Source organism: Mus musculus, chromosome X (assembly GCF_000001635.26).
Source record: "Mus musculus strain C57BL/6J chromosome X, GRCm38.p6 C57BL/6J".
In the NCBI taxonomy this organism is placed as follows: domain Eukaryota; kingdom Metazoa; phylum Chordata; class Mammalia; order Rodentia; family Muridae; genus Mus; species Mus musculus.
In genome coordinates this window covers 159,799,222-159,818,621 of record NC_000086.7, presented here as the reverse complement: position 1 = coordinate 159,818,621, position 19,400 = coordinate 159,799,222, and the positions used below count along the sequence as shown (strand labels likewise).

The window sequence follows — 19,400 nt, the reverse complement described above, 5'->3', positions numbered from 1 at the left end:
GCAGCTGCACTCAACACAGCTACAAAAACTGCTGGACAGTTCTTGTTCTGAAACAGATGTCTATCTAATAAATGAGTTGGTGTGAGGGGTAGGTAAAGGATAGCCAAGTGACTGAGAAGACCATCTCATGGTGTAGTTTGTTTCAATAGTTCCCAAAACTATGGCATGTATTCTCCTGAAAGTCTTCACTTCTGAGACTATATAGCTAAGATTAGGTAACCGCCAGGAAGTCAAGAGGCAGTCCCCAATCTCCCTCTCTGCATCAGTAAAGGAATTACAAAGTAATTGTTAAAACATAATCATGGTGCTTCAGTGGCCATGGTAGCAAAGAGAAAACAAATGGCTAAACACTAATTGGTCATGTTCCAAGTCTATCTTACCAGCAATAAGAGCTACCATTTACTGAGGACCTTCCTATGTATGCTATTGCTGTTAGAACTTAGATTTCATTTCCCCATGAAAATAAAGTTATGATAACCCTTTTCCAAAAATATAATCCCCTTAAAAACAAACAAACAAACAAACAAACAGACAGACAGAAACATTTAACTCACAATGTTCCAGAGATACAGTATTATTAATATGGGACCTAGTTACCAGGCATGATGCTATTCTAGTGTATAAAAGAAGATTCTGGAACAGTTAAAATTCTACTGTGGAGTGGGAGGAGGGGCAAAAGAAGCTACCACTGCTCTACGCATTGAGCTGGCCACATTGGTGGAGAAGCACTTGTCTCAGCTCAGAGAAGGTGACAGGAGCTCCTCAGTACGTCAGTCGATCTGAACAGCCATCCTGATCCTTCACATCCAAGACTTGAGGATATAATGGAGTTTGGAGCAGAGGATTCTCAGTGGAAGGAAGGGATCCTGCTGCAGACACTGAGTCAGCCAGCTAGTACAGTTGCTTCTATTTGTGGCCAGCTGTACAGCCCAAAGCCACTGCTGAGACACTACCACCCCACACACACCAAAAAGAGTCACATAAGTACTTATCTGGAAATAGCTTCAACTTCCAAATCAAACACTTATCCAATTAAACTACTGAATGAATACAGGGATACCAAGCCAATAGAAGAATACTGTTTAAATTAAACTTTTCAAAATGGAAAGTGAAGCTATTTGAAAATTGTTTTGGTAAGACTGGGCTGTCTTCCTCACATCAGGAAAGAAAGTCAGCAAGTAGCATGACACTACTAATGACATAGCTGAATCTCCTACAACATTCATGGCCATGACCTTGGCTCAACACAGCACAAAATAAACACAGACGCCCACATGGGGAGTTGGGTTAGTGACTGGGAGAACAAAGCTTCCCGGTCCTGACCTTTTGCTCCATGAGCTGGAAAGGGCAGCAGAGAAGCTGGAAGGAAACCTTCAGGCCCTGGAGAAAAAAAGACCTGAAGTTCGTTCTCACCATTACAAAAGGGAACCACTTCCTCATTCAAGGTGAGGCTGGACTATCTTGTCATATATGCAATGGTACTGGCATGCATTTATCTTGTACACAGTATCTTGCAACCAATAATCGTTAGTTTTTTTCCTAAGTTCTTCAGAGGACATTGGGGGATACTGATCATCTCACTGCATTTATTTAAAAAATAATTATAAACTCACTGGGAAAAGATATTCTAGAAGTAAGTATATGGAAGCACAACAATCTATGCCACCCATGAGCCAGTACTACCATGACTAAAGGCTGGTACTCACTTATCCAGAGACATATAGAATATATAGCTATAGGTCACATCTATACAGTGACAAACTTATTAAATCATAGTGGGCTAAGGTGCAAGAGCCAAGAAAATACCCACAAGCTTTTCTCATAGCCCTTTGGCATTGAAGCACAGTATATAAGGAGGCTATGACAGAGCCCACTGGTCTCTTCCCTTTCTGTTCAGAATGGTAGGCATCCTTACTTGACTTGGAAAGCTGCTCATCCTGGGAGATGCCAAGCTCATCCGACTCCCCTGACAGCTCCTTGATGAAGTTGGAAGGAAACATTCCAGTCTTCCCATTGAGCACACCTTCCCACCATCCTTCCTCTACCTGCATAGAAAGAACAGAGGTCCAAGATGAGGTTAGACAGGTCTCCTACTGACATGGTACAGAGTAGAACTCACACAGAACAGGGATCCGATGCTCTAAAATTACCAGGAAAACAGAAAGCAGGACATGTGGTCTTATGATTCAGACAAGTAAAGGGAGTTAACCTGAAATCCAACACAAACAGCCAAAAATTGACACTTCATTTTAGTCAACTTCTAACTGAAATTTGGCATTCCCTTTGGTTGTGAATGTAGATAGCATACCAGTATTAGTAGAACTGGTGACTTACCATGGAATAAATCATGAATATTTTCCTAATATATCATAGATGATGTACCTCAAAATATCATTTGTGCTCATTGGTACTTTGAAATGTACCTGCTGGGTAGCATTGGTTATTTAATCTATTAAGCTATCACATAGATTACTGTATCAAAATTTGCTTTTGTTAGATGTGTACTTCACCAGAGTGACTATGTAATTTTATGTGTTTTGTTTTATGAAAACCACTATTTTTTTAAAAGCCCTGTGAATATAACCAGGCAGGGGCATACACATCTGTAATTCCAGCACTCAGGAGAGACACAGCAAGGAAAATAAACAGTACCTGTGAGGTGAGCCTGAGCTATCCAGCTAGATCAAGTAGCTGGAAATATGGTGCCACAAGGTCTATATAAAACTGTCAGTACCACAAACAAGCAACAGAAACAAAAAGGAAGAGTGGGGGAGTAAGACAAAGAAGGGACGGGGAGGGGGATAGAAGGGAAGGAGGAGTTTGCAAGATAACCAAAACCGGGCAATTAAGAGCAGAATCTATTTTCAATTAAAAAAAAAAAAAAGACCTCTGAGCTGAGAACTTGGGAGGGGTAGAGAGATTTCACGTGAGTTTCTCTGGGAATGTGGGGGAAAGACTGGAATATTAGGGGGCTGGAAGGCTGTGGCCAACTGAGGAGGAAGTGGGACCTAGACCAGGAAAGTAATGAGAAGAGACATGATATGTTCAGTTTTGAGGTATGGAGTGGTCGTGACCAACTAGCTGGGGGCAGGTGAAATGGGGAAAGAGAAGTTGTCTGAAGGATTTGAGATGGATCTACCAACAGCAAAGTAGATGTCTGAATGTTTACTTGGCTTCCTGGAGAGAAAAATAAGGTCACTTTGAGGACAAGCAAGAATGACATTATCAAAAACACATGGAACAATAGAAAAAAAAAAGAGCTAGAACCTTTAAAGGTTTCCTATATGTATATACTACACCAGTCCAAGCCAACAAGTACAGTCCAAGAACTTCAATAATTCAAACAAATAAAAAAGAAAACTAAAACTCAAGCCCAGTTCAAATTCTACCCTGAAACTTAGCTGTTATGTGAACTTATTCATTTTCTCCTGCCAAATTAAATTCCTGCTTCCATATCTATGTAACTGAACTGGTAATTCATCTCGCATACCATACTTAAGCATGATCTTTGTCTCTGTTAAAGGTATATGCACTATGGTTCTTTGCTAGAATCGAGGAGTGCATAATTACATATGACAAGTCCCAGGTTTTTTTTTTTTTTCTAAAGAAAGTGACAATGTATCAAGATAAGGTGTGAGTAAAGACTAAGGCTAGCAATGCAGGATAAAGAAATGAATTAGCACAAAGCAGACTTGTTACATCAAGTTGAGCTCACTTATATCTGGAATGGTAAAAGACAGATTTGAGAAGAGGTAAGTCAAAATTAAGATAGGCCATTAAGAAATTAGAAACAGTAGCTAAGATTAGGGGAAGTATCTTCAGAGCATTCCAGAAAGGGGAGAGGGCCTGATGAATGACAGAGAATGGAGACAACCAGAGCAATACCTTTACAACGGTTGATAGAGAACTCACAGGGTACAAATTTGTGGAGTAGTGATTGATTACATTTGCATGGCCACAAAATCTTAGGAGAAGAATGCGCACAATAGCATCTAGGTATGGCTGTCATGATGACTACTCAGTATCAGCTCACTGCATTTAACATCCTTTCCACTAACTAGCATTTGCATGTTTCTATGCTACCTCAATCGATGTATATTATTCCTTAAAGAGGGTTTTAATAGGATTAAGATCTTTGGAAGAATTCACTGCGAGTCTGCATACCAATAGTCACAGGATATGTAGCATGGGGTCCTTATGCTTGCCCTGAATAAAGACCAGTAAAATAACCTCCTTCCTCCCAGGAATCACAGGGCAAGGGATCCACAACCAAGGTCAGGATCCACAACTGAGTGATCTGTGGCACAATTCCTGGCAGCGGAGGGAGGCTGAACCAACTCCAGATATTCAGTCTGATGATGTCTGAAATATTCATGTTCCCAATAAGCAGCTCTAGTGTGAGATTCCAGGAAAGCACTCCTGACGTGAAGGATCAGCAGCTGCCTACTGGGAAAACAAAGGCATCTTCGCCCTGCCACACCCCCAGATGCCAGTATCACTGTCATTCCACGGCCTGGGAGTCTATGGGAAAACTACAGAGGTCTATCATTAGCTACACAGCAAATGGAAGGGTTGACAATAAAACCATTGCTCGTCACCTGGGGGATACTCTTCCAATTGCAGCTTCCATGGATGCAAGGGGTGTTTCCTTGTGACCTGAGCCCTCTTGGGGGGAAAGCCTGGTACCATAACCACTAAGAGCTATGTAATACAATTTCTTTCTACAGTCTGCTGCTTTAGTCTCAAGACTGAGCCTGGAGAGAGGAGAAAATATTATCCTTCTATTCACACTAGCTGTCTTCTGAGATCATCTAGTTTAATTTCCACATAAAGACAAAGGCACTGAAGCCCAGAATGATGATTCCCCCTATTAAGCACAGTGCCAACACATTCACGACAGGCAAATCATTAAAAGAAATCCTCTATGACAGCCTATCGAGTCCTAATTGACTCATATAAAAGTGGAGTGGGGGAGGGCGGGGTTCCCTCCTATGAGGAGCAAAAGGGAACAAGAAATCCTGATTATGTTACCATTGTTCTTAGTCAGGTCCTGCCACACCAAGCCTGTGTAGCCATTCTGGTGACGTCAATATTTACTAAACAGTTATCCTATACTGCCTTATGACCCAAGGATAGATTCATTGGTGATCAGAACCCATGAAGACCTCATCCCAGAGTTTAAGAAATGCTCCCATAGGTAAAGTGATGGCCATGCAAACAGAGGACTTGTATTGGACCCAGTACCCATGTAAAACAAAACCCAAACATGGCAATGCACATTAATAATCTCAGACTGAGAAATCAGGGACAAGCGGATCTTTGGAGTTTTCTGATCAGCCTCATTATTTGAACTGATGAACCCTAGGCTCAGTGAGATACTGTCTCATTAAATAAGGCAGAAAGTGATGAAGGAAGATACCTCTGGCCATCACATTCAAACCCAAGCACACATATGCACATAAGCATACATCCACATGTGTGAGCACGTACATACTCATCATGGAGAAATTTCTAGAACAAAAGAGGAGAACCTGCACAGCTTGCACACCTTCTGCTTAGAAATTAAGATGGCCTGTATTGACGCTTCTATTTTTGAACACAGAAAAGGAAATGTGTGCCTTTGCAATAGAGTATAGACTATAGGTGGTGCCAAAGGTTCACACCTTCTTCTCGCAGTAAGAAAGTAAAGGGAGATGTCCACCTTCTTCCTATGCCCACCCAATCCCAAATGATCATCATTTTTCTGTAGTTCCTAGATCTAGGCTAAGGACAAACCCTAGGGCTCCCTCCCTGCCGCCAATGTGGCTAACTTGAGGCCCCATTACTGTGCCCCCTAAGCAAATCCTACCAATCAATGGCTCATAGATAGGAGCAAAAAAGCAGTTTACTAGTGCTGTTTGAGAAAGGCTGAGTATAGTTTCCATTCCAGTAGAATTTTGATCCCTTTACAAGAAATAGCCTTTTATGGGTTCAGTGCTCAAGGAAGTAAGTTCTCTGTTTTCGCCCTATTGGAAGCTGAGGAATCTAACAGTGATTTCAACACTCACCCTGTGCAGACATCTCCTACATTTGTTACGCAGGGAAGATGTCCTATGTAATGTCCTTGATTTTTTGTTCCTTAGCTCTCTGTTGTACAAGGAAGGGAATAAAGGTTTGCCAAATCTAAAGCCTACCTGAGAGTAGAAGCAGCCACATAGAAAAAAAAAATCCACTTAGGGTTGCTTTCAATCAATGACTTCTGTGTTACTCAAATCCCCTTCAGGAGCACACTAGGAGAGTAAATTTAGATGGAGCAGGGCAGGAAGTAGAGATACCCAGAAGCCAAAAAAAGTCAGTTTCCATCACAGTAGGGGCTAGGGAGATGACTCAGTGGGTACGAGTGCTTGCTTTACACTCATGAGGACATATGCTAGAATCTCTACTACCCAAGTAAAAAGTCAGGTTCAGTTCCACGTAAGCCCACCATTTTAGGGAGGAGACAACAAGGTCCCAAGAACTCCCTAGCTAGCTAGCTAGCCTAGGCAACACACTGTAAGCTTCTGGTTCTGAAAGAGACTGTCCCAAGGCAGTAAGCTACAGAGTAAAAGAACATGACATCTGACACACTGCTCTGGCCTCTACACACATAGCCATAGGCATGCACACATGCACAAACACATACTTCTCAGAAGTAATTACATGGACATTTCAACAGTAGGATGTTTCCTACCTATGGAAGGGAGTTGAAAGTATTTTGCAAAATGGTACAACATGAGAAAAAAACTATTCATCAAGACTATTTATCAAGTTTCTTTAAAGTTGAGATATAATTTACAAATCTCAGGTCAGTTTTGAAAGCTACACCTCTATAAACAAACAGGATATTTTTATTACTTGAGAAAATTCCTATGTGCCCTTTCCCAGTCAATCATTAATCTTATTTCAAGCACTTTTGATAGGTTTTGGTTGTTCTACAACTTCACATAAGTACACAATGCCATAGTTTAATTCCATGAACAGTGTTTAAAAATAAACTTTGTTTCTAGAGAAGACATTTTTCTATCAGTGGAATTAATGAAGAAATATTTAAAGGGACCACTTCCTGAACATTATTGTCCATTGTAGTTGTTTTAAGTAATTGTCTCTGTAGAAATAAGCATTATCTAAGTACCAGATTCCTTGTCTATAATTTCCCCTAATTCCTATGTAATTCACTGCTTTCTAGGTAGGCTCAAAGAGTTCATACATGCCGACATGTTCGTTCTCATTCCTTCCCCCCTTTGCTTTGGAGAAAGCCTATTTAATAAGAAGGGGAGTTCAAAAGAGAAACCCATAGTATGATTTATAAGGAAACAGGGTTTTAAAAATACAATCTCTATGTAAGGCTTATGCAAGACAGAGCAATATCCATGATTTTCAATGGAATAGAAAGGGTTCTGAACCCAGATATGGTTCCACACACTTGGAATGCCAGCATTCAGGGAGTGGAGACAAGAGGATCTGAAATTCAAGGCTAGCCTGGACCATTCAGCAAGTTACTGGCATTGTTGAAAAATAAAGGTGGGGCAGGGAAGAAGGATTTGGCTTCACAGGAGTCACATATCAGATAGCCTGCATATCAGATATTTATATTACAATTCATAACGGTAGCAAAAATTAAAATTATGAAGTAGCAATAAAATAATTTTATGGCAAGGGGTCACCATAGCACAAGGAACTATAATAAAGAGCCGCAGCATTAGGAGGGTGGAGACGCACTGTTATAGGGCTTCTGGAGGCAGCCTTCAGCAGAGCACCATGGTCTCCCCCTTCCCAGAAGTCACAACTATTCTGCAGATTTCCCGATTCCTAAAGAACTCTGATAAGGCCTTACCATCATTCTAACTTGGAACTATGAACAAAAAGGAAACTGAACGAGTAAGATAAGCTTTCTGATGAACCAAGAGGGTGCACGTTTTATCTGTGGTGACTCCTGTGCCTTAGCAAAAGCCCAGGGAAGAAAGCTTTCAATGATGTCTCCTTGAAAGTTCAAGCATAGGCATCCTGTGGCTTTTCTCTGTTCCTGGGTGGCATCTTCTTCCCCCTCCACAAGGAGCTCTAGCTTTCACTTCCTTGTTCCTTTGTTAATTCCATCATCTGCCACTCTCTTATAGTCTTAGGTTCTTGTAGGAATCTCCATGACCAAACTGAGCCTGTTTCAGCGTGTACATTCTGTTCAATGAATCTCTGTGTATCTATAAGTAGTTTCGTTTATGATATAAGCATTTAAATATTTAAGAAATTTCATAGTTATTCAAATCTAGCACAAATACTTTCTTTTAGATAGTTGTAGCCTGTTCCACATGCTGAGGCTTCAAATATAACTGTTTTCTTTTCTACACTTTTTGTTATTTGACCTAGGGTCTCACACAGGCTAGGACTGCCTCAAACTTACTGTCGTAGCTAAGAATGACCTTGAACAACTGATCCTTCTACCTTTATCAACCAAGTGCTGGGGCTCTAGACATGCATTATGGCACCCAGTTTACCTTCCCTTCTAAACATAGAATCCCTCACCATAGTATGGATGCTTCAGTACCTGTACATACACTAGGAAAACAGATGTGTTCACCACTATATTAAACAGAGGACAATTGTAGAGCAGCCTGAACTTGCTAGATGATCAAATTCCAATACTAAGATTTTTTTTATTAGCATGTCTTTTAAAATACAAAACAAGAGAAGAACCTTGCTTCTAAAGTAATGCAGTCTTAATGGGAGAAAATGAATGCATGCTTGGATCGCCCGCTAGCTGATCAGCTTTTAAACGGATGCCAGCAATTTTTAGTGTATGTGCTGTGAAAGAGATCACTGAACTTGGCTTCTCTTGAGCAAGAGTGAAAGGCGGAGGATGCGCCCATCCACCCACACAGAGGTTTGTCTGCCTGGGTGAAAGCTTTAAAGCATTTCAAGAGCCTCCTTAACCGGAGATGAGTGGATCCAATCTCCTTCTATGGGCATATGAAGAAGAATGCAGACAGTTTTTGAACATGCAAGTTCTCATCTTTGCAAACCACAAAGCCAGGTCAGGCTTTAACTCAGAATCTACATTCCCTCAGTCACCAGCCAGTCTGACTGGGAACCACTGAGAAATGCCTCTAAAATTAATCACAAAAAAAACCGACATAAAACAAAAAAATTTCAGAACATTACTCAAGTTACCACTTTGAGAGATTTGTTGAGACCAGCCTCAGTCGATACAGGAAAAAAAACAAAACAAACAAAAAAGCAAAAAAAGCAAAAAACAAAAAAACAAAACAAAAAACCCAACTCCTTCCTTAGATTCCAGATAACACAGGGAAAAAACAAACAAACACAAAACCAAACTAAAACAGAAGCAGTCGTTAAAAAGAAAAAGGGAAAATTCCAGAGGAACCCAGGTTTTGCCCCTGTAAATTTGTCCCCACAGCTTGCTTGTTCAACTGCACTGAGAGCCCCACTAGCATTTCTGTCTTCTGCACTCTGAACCAAAATGACCCACGTGTATATTCATGACTCATTTAAAAATCACAATCTGTAGGGGTAAGGGGGAATGTCAATCAATCTAGGAATTTAGAGCTTGCCACTCTCTTTCCAAGTTGACAGCTTGGTTCCTTTAAATTTACCATGATGGCTTTTCTATATAGCCAAACTGAGGATGCCCCAGCCAGGAGGCAGAAGGGGGGTGGGAGGCTCCTTAGCACAGCCTTCACTTTGTCCACTCCAGGACTATCCCTTGCTCTCTTCCATCACCAAGGCTGAGGGCTGCAGGCTGGTAGTTAATTTCTGGCAAGCAAGTACCTGTTATTTCTCCTACAGGGGCCCAAAGTTATTTCTTTCTAAACCTTTTAGGCCTGCCAAGGGTATTGCTGGGTTAGATAGTGCAAAAACCTGGGTGTGTGAAGACAAAGTTAGTGCTGAGAAAGAATAAAGGTAACAAATTGAAGGTTAAAAGAAAAACAGCTGCCAAGTTAGGGAGCAAAAAACCTGAGGCTGGGGAGCTATGGATCATCAGAAGGACAATATACTTCCATTGCTTCATTTTCATTGCTACTGACACACTTTAAAGAAATCAGTGCAGGTCATAGACAATACACCGTGGATGCACAAAACAAGGAGCTCAAACCAGCAACCCATACTTACAGAAAAGACCTTGGCCACACTCATACACATACATACATACATACATACATACATACATACAATAAATATTAGATATAGGCCTGACTCTGTATTAAAACATTGTATTGAACATAAACATAGATTGTGATATTTTAAGTTAATATTAGATATTAAGATACACATATATCATTTTAAAAATTCTGTGACTCAATTGTTTTCTAAAAAGCAGCCCACATGATCAAGATCCTCAGAGCTGTCTGTCAAGGACCCCCCCAAAAAAAATAGGTGTGAATTGTCATTATATAACTCAACACTGTCAATCAATCAATCAATCAATCAATCAAGATATAATTATAATATGTACATGCACAATATGTTATACTTTTAAATATTACTTTTATTTATCTATGTGTATGGATGTGCTTAGTCTTCACATATAGCTATGCATGCTTAGCATCCTTGGAGGCCAGAAGAGGGAACTGGATCCTCTGGGACAGCAGTTATGGATGGTTGTAGGACATCACGTGGGTACTGGCAATTGAACCCAGGTCCTCTGGAAGAGCAACCAGGGCTCTTAACTGCTGAGCCATCTCTCCAGCCCTAAGATGTTATACATTCATTAACAGATTGGTTGACTCAACAGTATCACAAGACTTTTATTGTTTTCTTACCTTCATCTGTATCTATGACTTAAAGGGTTTTGTTTACTCGGAACACTTTTCATTTCAGTCTAGTATAGTAGAATCATAGAAGGTATGCCTATAAGCCTATATATAACATTCATTATTAGAGAAAAGGGTAGAACATTATATACTGATAATGGTAAAAAAGAAATCTATGAGATCTCAAATCAACTAAAAAATAGAGAAGTTTTGATATGATTTTGAAAAAAATGTATTAAAAGCTAGCCTTCAGACTCTATGCTTCCCCCGCCCCTTTTCCTGATGAAGAGATCAGCACATGCAGTCTAGAATCCAACTGCAAATGAGCAGAAAAGTACTGCATGTGGGGTCAGTGGCTTGTGTCCCATCACAAGTGCAGCAATTGTTCCCTTGCAGTGGTTCCTTTCCTCACAGCTGACAGGCAAAAGTGTTCAGCATTTCTCAAGAAATGTATTGGTCATGTGTCTTGTTCTTGATTTGTTTTCTTTTTTTTTTTTTTAATTATTGTTGTCTTCAGACACTCCAGAAGAGGGTATCAGATTTCACTATTGATGGTTATGAGCCACCATGTGGTTGCTGGGATTTGAACTCAGGACCTCTGGAAGAGCAGTTAGTGCTCTTAACAGGAGCCATCTCCCCAGCCTTTGATTTGTGTTCTTAAAGTATTGTTATGACAGTAAAGGAAAACCATTGTCTATGACAAGGCCATTTTCAATTCTTGCTCCCTTTCAATCCTGGATCACATGAATATAGATCTATTTCACATGATTACATCCTCGTGTCGGCAATTTTGTGTTCTGATCTGTTCATTTATTTTGCAAAACAAAAGCAAACCCCTATTTTATAGTTCTACTTATTCACGTACTTATTTAGCAAGCATTTTTGAAGGTACATATTAGGATTCAAGCACTATTCCAGGTACCTCAAATATAAAAACACATAAAAGCAGAGTCTTTGCATTTTAAAAAACTCTCTGCTTAGAGAAAGATAGCCAGTATTTATAGTGCAAAACATCATAATAAATACATATTTAAAGGCCTCTGTGTGAACCATTTTAATGGCTTCATGTCTTCTAGGTAAATAATACAACTTAATTCTTTTCCTTGTTTATTTTTCATTATTACAAACACTGCTACAATTAACACAGTCCCTATATGCATTTTTGTTAACCATTTTCAGCAGATAAATTCTTAGGGATGAGATATTTTAGTTATTGACATACCTTCATATAAATATCATATAGCTATACAAATTCACCACTTATACTAGGCACTGACAACAGTCCAACCAGTAAATATTCTTTTAGTGGGCTGAAATCTACTAATCACTATCTTAATTTACACTTTAATAAATAGTAGGGTGGGATATTTTCATATATTTAAAATTTTTCTCCATGGCAAGACATGGTAATACATACCTGTAATCCAACATTCTAAGGCAGTTTCAGGCAGGAGGAATCTAAGCACAAAGGATTCATTGAGCTACCAAGAGAATCCTTGGCTCAGAACAATAAAAATTTTTAAAAGGGACTATTTTTCCTTATGGGATTTGTGATTATGGAAAATTCCTGTGTCATTTGGTATTGGTCTAACAGCTTCATAATATTTTTGTTCATTTTTGCTTTTTGAGATAGGTCTTACTATATTGTTCTGGCTGGCCTGGAACTTTCTACATAGACCAGGCTGGCCTGGAACTCAGAGAAATCTGCCTGCCTCTACTTGTAGAGTACTGGGATTAAAAACATGTATCACCTTGCCTGGCACCTTAATATATTTTTTATATATTACATTTATAACATTTTATAACAATACAGTTTCCCTGTGTGTTGTTCTCTTTCTTTGTTTAATTACCTCGATATACACTAATTTTAACATTTTTATTACTCATGTCTACTTTTTTATCATAGAATTTCTTCCATAGGTCTGATCTTAAGAAATCTGTCCATCAGTGAATAGATGTTCTGCTCAGCTGTCCATTCATTTCTTATTCATCTAAGTTTCAATAAGTGTCCTACTTGACAGCAGACATTTTTAAAAGCATGCCATGCTGGGAGCCCCATTAGTGACTTCTCTAGGGACACACACCTTTGTTATACAAGTTAGAAACCTGAAAGCACTACAAATGATTCTTATCAGGCTATAATACCAACTGACTAGCAGAGATGCCAATGATCTGTCCTCTAGAAAAGCTAATCCCAAAGGTCTCAGTTTAATTGCTGTGCCAGTCACTATAGGGTTTGGCATCCAAGTTACTCAAGTATCCAAGCCTTCATCAACTTACTCATCACCCCAGTCTTTATTCAAGCTTTGTTCTTTCACAGTTCTCCTGGCACAACCTTCTCATATTATAGATCTTTTAGTGGGGAGTTGAGGGCAGGTTAGGATTCGGTGAGAATCTAGAAACCTGACTTCTGCTGGCAGACCTGCCAGCACTACCCTGACGATAGATAGCTCACTTCCAGACCCCCCTCAACATCCACCCTGTTTTCTATAAATCATGAGCACCTGTAATGTCAACTGATATCCAGAAAAATACATGCAAGTGGCACTTTACTTCTTTCTATATAAAGAGGCAAATGTTGAACCAGAATGAATGATGAAGTTCTAACAGTCCAAGGCACAAGATCCCCAAAGCATGAGGGAGCAGAGTGCAAGCAGCTCACTCAGTGTCTCTAGGAACATTCTACCAGTAATGCTAGATAGTAAGTAAGGGGTAAATAGGAGCAAACATTCAGGGGAAAGTGGTATGGGAAACTGAGACTGTCACTAGTCAATAGAGTAGGCTTTGCCCCTTAGCCTTGCCTCTGCTACCTCTTGAGGGTTTTTGCTCATCCACACCATAAAGTGATCAGGATGATTAAGTGCCCTAACGTGTGAAGATCTTCCTCGTAGAGCTTGGAGTGAGGCCTTGGGTTCCACAGCAGAACAACAACAAAGTGACTGCAGGGAGGTTCTGAGGGAATGTGTGCTGTTGGCATGAGCATGGGCCTATCAAAAACCCCATAGCTCAGGCCATGGAAGTGGCAAAACCTTCCCCAGCTGAGACTCATAGAAATGACAATATCTTCCTCTGGTCAGAGTCCAAATGCTGACAGTGGGTACAGAAACGACCACTGTAGTTTTCTTCCCCCTTGCCCATGCTATGGCCTAAAGACTGGTCCTCTCCAGACACTGTATCTATTGAGATTTGCTTAACCTGTCCTCTTGCTCAGCTGTATAAAATAACCCTGCCTCCTTCTTTATCTGTATGTAATAACCCTAGTTCCTTCTTTATCTGCAATGTAATGACCCTGCCTCCTTGTTCAGCTATGTGCAATAACCCCACTTCCCTGCTCAACTGTGTAGAATAAATGCACTGAATTTTGCTTTGCTTTGCTTTGCTTTGCTTTGCTTTGCTTTGCTTTGCTTTGCTTTGCTTTGTTTTCTTCAGGGGGTGGGGAGCAGCTGCAGCTTCTCCATAGAGTCCAGGCTATTCAATCCAAAATTATATTGTGAGTCTCTGTGTTTGCCATTCCTTCATCCCCTTGCTACCCCTAGTCAGGGTTCTAGTATCCAAGCCATGCAAGAACATGACAAAGAAAAACCCTTATCAGACTTGTCACATACTTAGTCTTCCAATAAATGCCACATGCCACTTTTATTCTCTCTCAACTCAGTATTCTCCACAATGAAAACTGAGTGCCTACTCCAGAGATGGGTCTCTGCTATTGTGATCACTCAGAGTCCAAAAGTCGACAGGGAAGGTGATGACACAGCACTGAAATTTCAAAGGTACTCTGTGTGTTATAGCACAAAGACAATGGCTTCAGATGGCCACACATCTGGCCTAAACAAATTCCTCTGAAGGATCCACTTTCCCTAGGAGACTCAACTAGATGATTTTTAGTCTCTGGGTTTGACTCTCCATGGCTAAGGTCAATGGGCCTGAGCACAGGTAGCCAGGGCCCTTCATGCCTGGGCACACAGGTGGATCTGATAGCTACATGAGGCAACGGTGTCAGCTGAGCTACTTGCTTACCTCTCCTACAACCTCTATGATGTCCCCGACTTTCAGCTCCAGCTCATCGTCATTCTGGGGCAGGTAGCTGAATGCCACCTGGCATCGGCGTCTCCGTCGTTCTCCTGAATGGGAAAAGCAAAATATTTAGATGCAGTTCTTCTCCCACATCCCATACTAAGGTTTTAAAGAGAGACTTCCTAGGCATGCAGGCAAAGTAAGCTGAGTTGTCTCAAATATGCTTCCCGGGGCATAGCTAGAGGCACAGCAGTCCTGGTCTCTTAGAGAGGCATTAGAAAGCAGAGCAATGCTTCTTGGTGTTTTGAAAAGCTGCTGGGTCAGAAACCCATGGACATGAGAAACTGACCCATTGGCACGGAAGGCAGAACCCCCCATCCTGGAGCACTGGAACACAGTGTTGCCTTAAACGCACTTCCATAGATGGTACTTTCTATTTGCTGCTGTTGGTTTGTAATGAAAGCTGATGTGATGTGCTAAAGAAAGGAGGATGGTCTACTTTTGATGCTAGCAAGGCAAAGAGCACTTCCCCCCGCCCCCACACCCCGAAGTGTGCAAAGCAAATGAGAAAGTGGCCTGGCCTTTCTCTTACTAATCATCACCCTTTCAACACAGTGGACCTCAAGCCTGATAACCCAAAGCCAATTGGATTTCTGCTATTCTTGGTACAATTTCAAAAGTCCCACAGGGTTCAACATAGCCATTTGTGTCCCAGGGGATGTATTTGCAAGATGCCTGGCTGCTTCCACAGAAGCAACCCAGGCAAGTCAAGGTTAAAAGTCAGAGCCATACTTCACTTAGAGGACACTGAATGTTATACCATGCCATCAATACAATGGGTCCCACCAGGGGGGCCTCTGACTTGGAGCTGGTACAAATATAGACACTACCATCTAAAGGACATCCATACTGCCTATGTGCACTGTGGGAGCAAAAATCATGCATGTGGGATGACGTGCAATAGTGGTGGTGGAAGCCAGGGGTTGGTGTATGAGGACTACGAACCGAGATGGGCATTGCTCAGAGGTTTGTTGCTCACAACTGAATACCTCACACCATTTCTTCACGCCACTACATGGCCTAGAAAATCAACAGGATCAACAACTTCAAAGAAGTGCATTTAGAAAGGCCAGCATTATTTCTGGGTGTTGCCTCTGGAGACTCTTATTCTTTTCTAAGCTTTTCCCTGTAAAAAGGAAGTCCCTGTTGGGATGATTACAGAGCACATTAGCCCTACCCCCTCACCCCTGAATGACATCATACAAAGAGGAAGGTGTTGGAACTACATCTATGGGCTTCCTGATCAATATTTTTCAAAAGCCAGTGGCCCAGTTTCCACTTTCATTTTTCTATGTCTGTACCACCTCCCTAAGGAAGAACAGGGTGGAACACAAAGAAGAGGGCAGAAGTTCAGGATCAATATCTCGTCTAATCACATCTTCAGCCACTAAACTAATGATCTCTACCTTTTTGCACAAAGTCACAAGCTACTGAATCTTGATAAGAACAAACTCAGAGCTCACAGGAACATCCTAGGGTAGCAATGTGTCCTGTTAGCTGACTGAATCGTGTAACCTTGGAAGGAGGACCTGGCTCTGCATGGGCCAGAGGACCTAAGCATATTGCCTCTCCAAAGGACAAGGCTAAAGGACTGGTATTCCAGTGCAATGCATACTGTCAAAAAGCTGGCTATGATGGGACACATCTGTAGTCCCATTGATCAGAGGGCTGAGGCAGGAGATCCTAAGTTTCAGGCCAGGGTAGGCTATTCAGGAAGATCCTATTTCAAAAACAAAAATGAAAAACAACCACTATTGCTCTATAGCTCCCAACAATGCAGAAGACAAATCAGGTACTAGACACTAAATTGCACATAGTTCTTGTTCTAGCAAAGAAAATCTGGGTGACAGGGATGTTTTGCCCTCCCTCCCCTGCTTCCCCACATACATCCCTTGAGATAAAGTTTTAGGAATTTGTAAGTTTTCATTTTCTATGGTTTGTTTTTATACATTTTATTTAATTTCAGGGGGTGGGAGAACTATACATGCACCACAGTATGCACATGGAGGTCAGAAAACAACCTGGGAAAGTCAGTTCTCTCACCATGTAGATCCTAGGTGCCGAGCTTAAGTCGTGAGCTTAGTGACAGGTGCCTCTATGCACTGAGCCATAGAATCAGGTGCCCATTACCTATTTTTATGTTGAAATTAACTTTAACAATACAACTCTAAGCACGAAATAACAAATGCCTGAAAAGTGATACAATCACAGAAGCCACCAAATCCAGACCAAAGTGAAATAGCACCAAAAGGCCCAGAAGGTTCTAACCAAAGCCATAAATGTTAGATATAATTGGTAAAGGGGGTGTGTGTGGGCGGTCGATGATATGTTAAATGAAGTAGTCAAATGGAATACTGCAGACAGAAAGGCTTAAGCAAGGAGGGAGGAGGAGTAGGGAAATCAGGGGTACGGGGGAGCTGACCCAAATGAAGATGGTATCATAGGCACTCAAAACCCAACTTTCAAAATGAGTGGAAGGATAGTAAAATACATGAGGAATAAGAGAAGACAGGGAAATAAGAAATACTGAGGGTTAAAGGGTTAATGGGGAGGAGGAACGGGAGAGAGCAGCAGGGCTGAGTGGTTGAATCAAAGCCAAGAATTTATGAAAAGCCTTATGGAAACTCATTAGTTAATGAACAAGTTTCAAAATGCAACATTTTTGAAAAGAATTGCCCTGCATATAACTGTCAGAAGACATAGATTATTAAATGAAAATCACAGTGTAAGACCCAACATCTTCTGGCCTTCTCAAGTACCTGCATGCACCCCAGTGAGTGTACACACACACACATACACACACACACACACAGAGCCACACAAATAAATGTTTTTGAAAATTTAAAACATAGCACCTAGCTTAACACTGTACAAATGGCAAAGGCCAAGGTGATATATTCTTAGGGAAAAGATGATTCCAACAGATTCAGAACCTGGAACATTCTCATCTGGCTTCACCTCATCTAAATCTATGCATTAGAGACCATAAAATCTTCCATGGTACCAAAGGAATGATGCATTCGCTAATTTCTCTCTGACAGCTAGCCAATATTTCTTAAATGGTTCGGAGGTTACTTGACTGGTGCCATAAAATCTTATAATGTACACTGTCAACATTGCAAGAAAAGCCCTAGAGGACAAAAAGAAAGATTCAGAGGCAGCTGGTGCTGAAGGTGGCCTGACTTGAACCCATGCAGAAAGTCTTATTTTCTCTATAATAGGCTAGCTCAAGACCATCTCTTCCTTTGAGAAATGTCTTCATTTCTTTGAGCCGGGGTCTCCAGAAGTAGTCCAGACTAGCCTCAAATCTAAGACCTTCCTAGCTTTGCCTTCCAAGTGCTAGGATTAGAGGCACGGGCCACCCCACCTCCTGATGCCCATGTCCCCATATCACTGTATCTCAACCACAGGAGTTATAAATAAAAGGGTTGGGATGAGCAATCATTTTGCAAAGGAGGAAAAGACCAGTGATTTACTCAGAATCGCTAAGCTAGTAAGAGGCAGTATTTTCCTTGCCTTGCGGTCAGAGGTCTCTCTCCAGTCCCAGATGAGGCGAATCAATTCACTAGTCTCAAATTCTTTGCAGTCTGTATTCACTGCTTCCTGTAACACTGTGATATTATACCAGCTCTTCACTCTGACTTTCCCTAAAAAGTTCCCAAACTGTCGGCCTTCTGTGTCTCTGGACCTCAGCTCTGCACACCATTGACCTGAACTTGAGTGCTGGCTTTAAAACCCAGTTTGGGTATGAGGAGGAACACACACTGCATTCACCTAGGATAACATAAGAAGTTTCAGGGTCTCTTACCACTTTTTCTTGCCCTACTATTTCACTGACATTTACTAGTGAATCATGGCCTTCCTTGAAAGGGCAGTACAATGACATCACTTCCTTTTGGGTTTTTTTTTCCCTGAAGATTAGAACCAAGCATGATTTGCCCACACCTGGGATTTGGACTCTTATTTTCAGCCACCATCTTCCTGCTCAGTCCAACTTGTGACACACATAATAAACATGACCAACAATATACATCTATGTTAGACAAACTAGAGAGTGGAGCATCTGTGTTTTTCCTTCTTCATGGCAACAGCACTGCCACTGTTTAGGTCACTTCTGTGTTTCCAAGGCAAGGTCACTTTAACTTCTCATGCATAATTGGAAAGAGGAAAGGACATAATGCACATGCAAGTATGTATGCACACATTGCTTACCCAAAAGTAAAGATAAGGAAAAATATCACAGTGCATATTTGCTCCATCTCTCCTTAATATCCTGATAGCATGTTGGCCCTAAAATACACATGCATGAATATGTGCCCATATGCAAGAACATGGACCCAGACATATAGCAAAGCAGGCACAACCTCAAGTTTCTCGCTAGAACTAACAGCCACATTCCTAACAAACGTGGTTAATAAAATAATACCAGCTAACATATACTGAGCACTTATACTCAATGCTTAAGACTATTAGATACATTACCTGTATCATGTCATTTTGTTTCTACATTGATCTCTAGGTAGATTACGGGCTTTCTTTTTATAA

At 41.0% G+C, this 19,400-nt stretch overlaps 1 protein-coding gene across 16 annotated transcripts in view; it reads right to left on the bottom strand.

Annotated features, from left to right (window-relative positions):
- Positions 1-19,400, bottom strand: part of Sh3kbp1 (SH3-domain kinase binding protein 1) — a 349,029-nt gene that overhangs the window by 157,299 nt on the left and 172,330 nt on the right. For 10 of the 16 annotated variants that reach the window (NR_110969.1, NR_110970.1, XM_006528925.4 and 7 more), the window contains 2 exons: positions 14,799-14,902; positions 1,916-2,045 (listed from right to left, as the gene is read on the bottom strand). Coding sequence is in view for 14 of the 16 variants with exons in the window: in XM_006528925.4 (XP_006528988.1) it covers positions 1,916-2,045; positions 14,799-14,902 (234 nt within the window). In the remaining 2 variants the exon portion in view is untranslated. Of the gene's footprint in view, positions 1-1,323; positions 1,381-1,915; positions 2,046-14,798; positions 14,903-19,400 lie in introns of all 16 variants that reach the window. The other 6 variants (XM_006528928.4, XM_006528926.4, XM_006528924.4 and 3 more) reach the window with 1 other exon arrangement.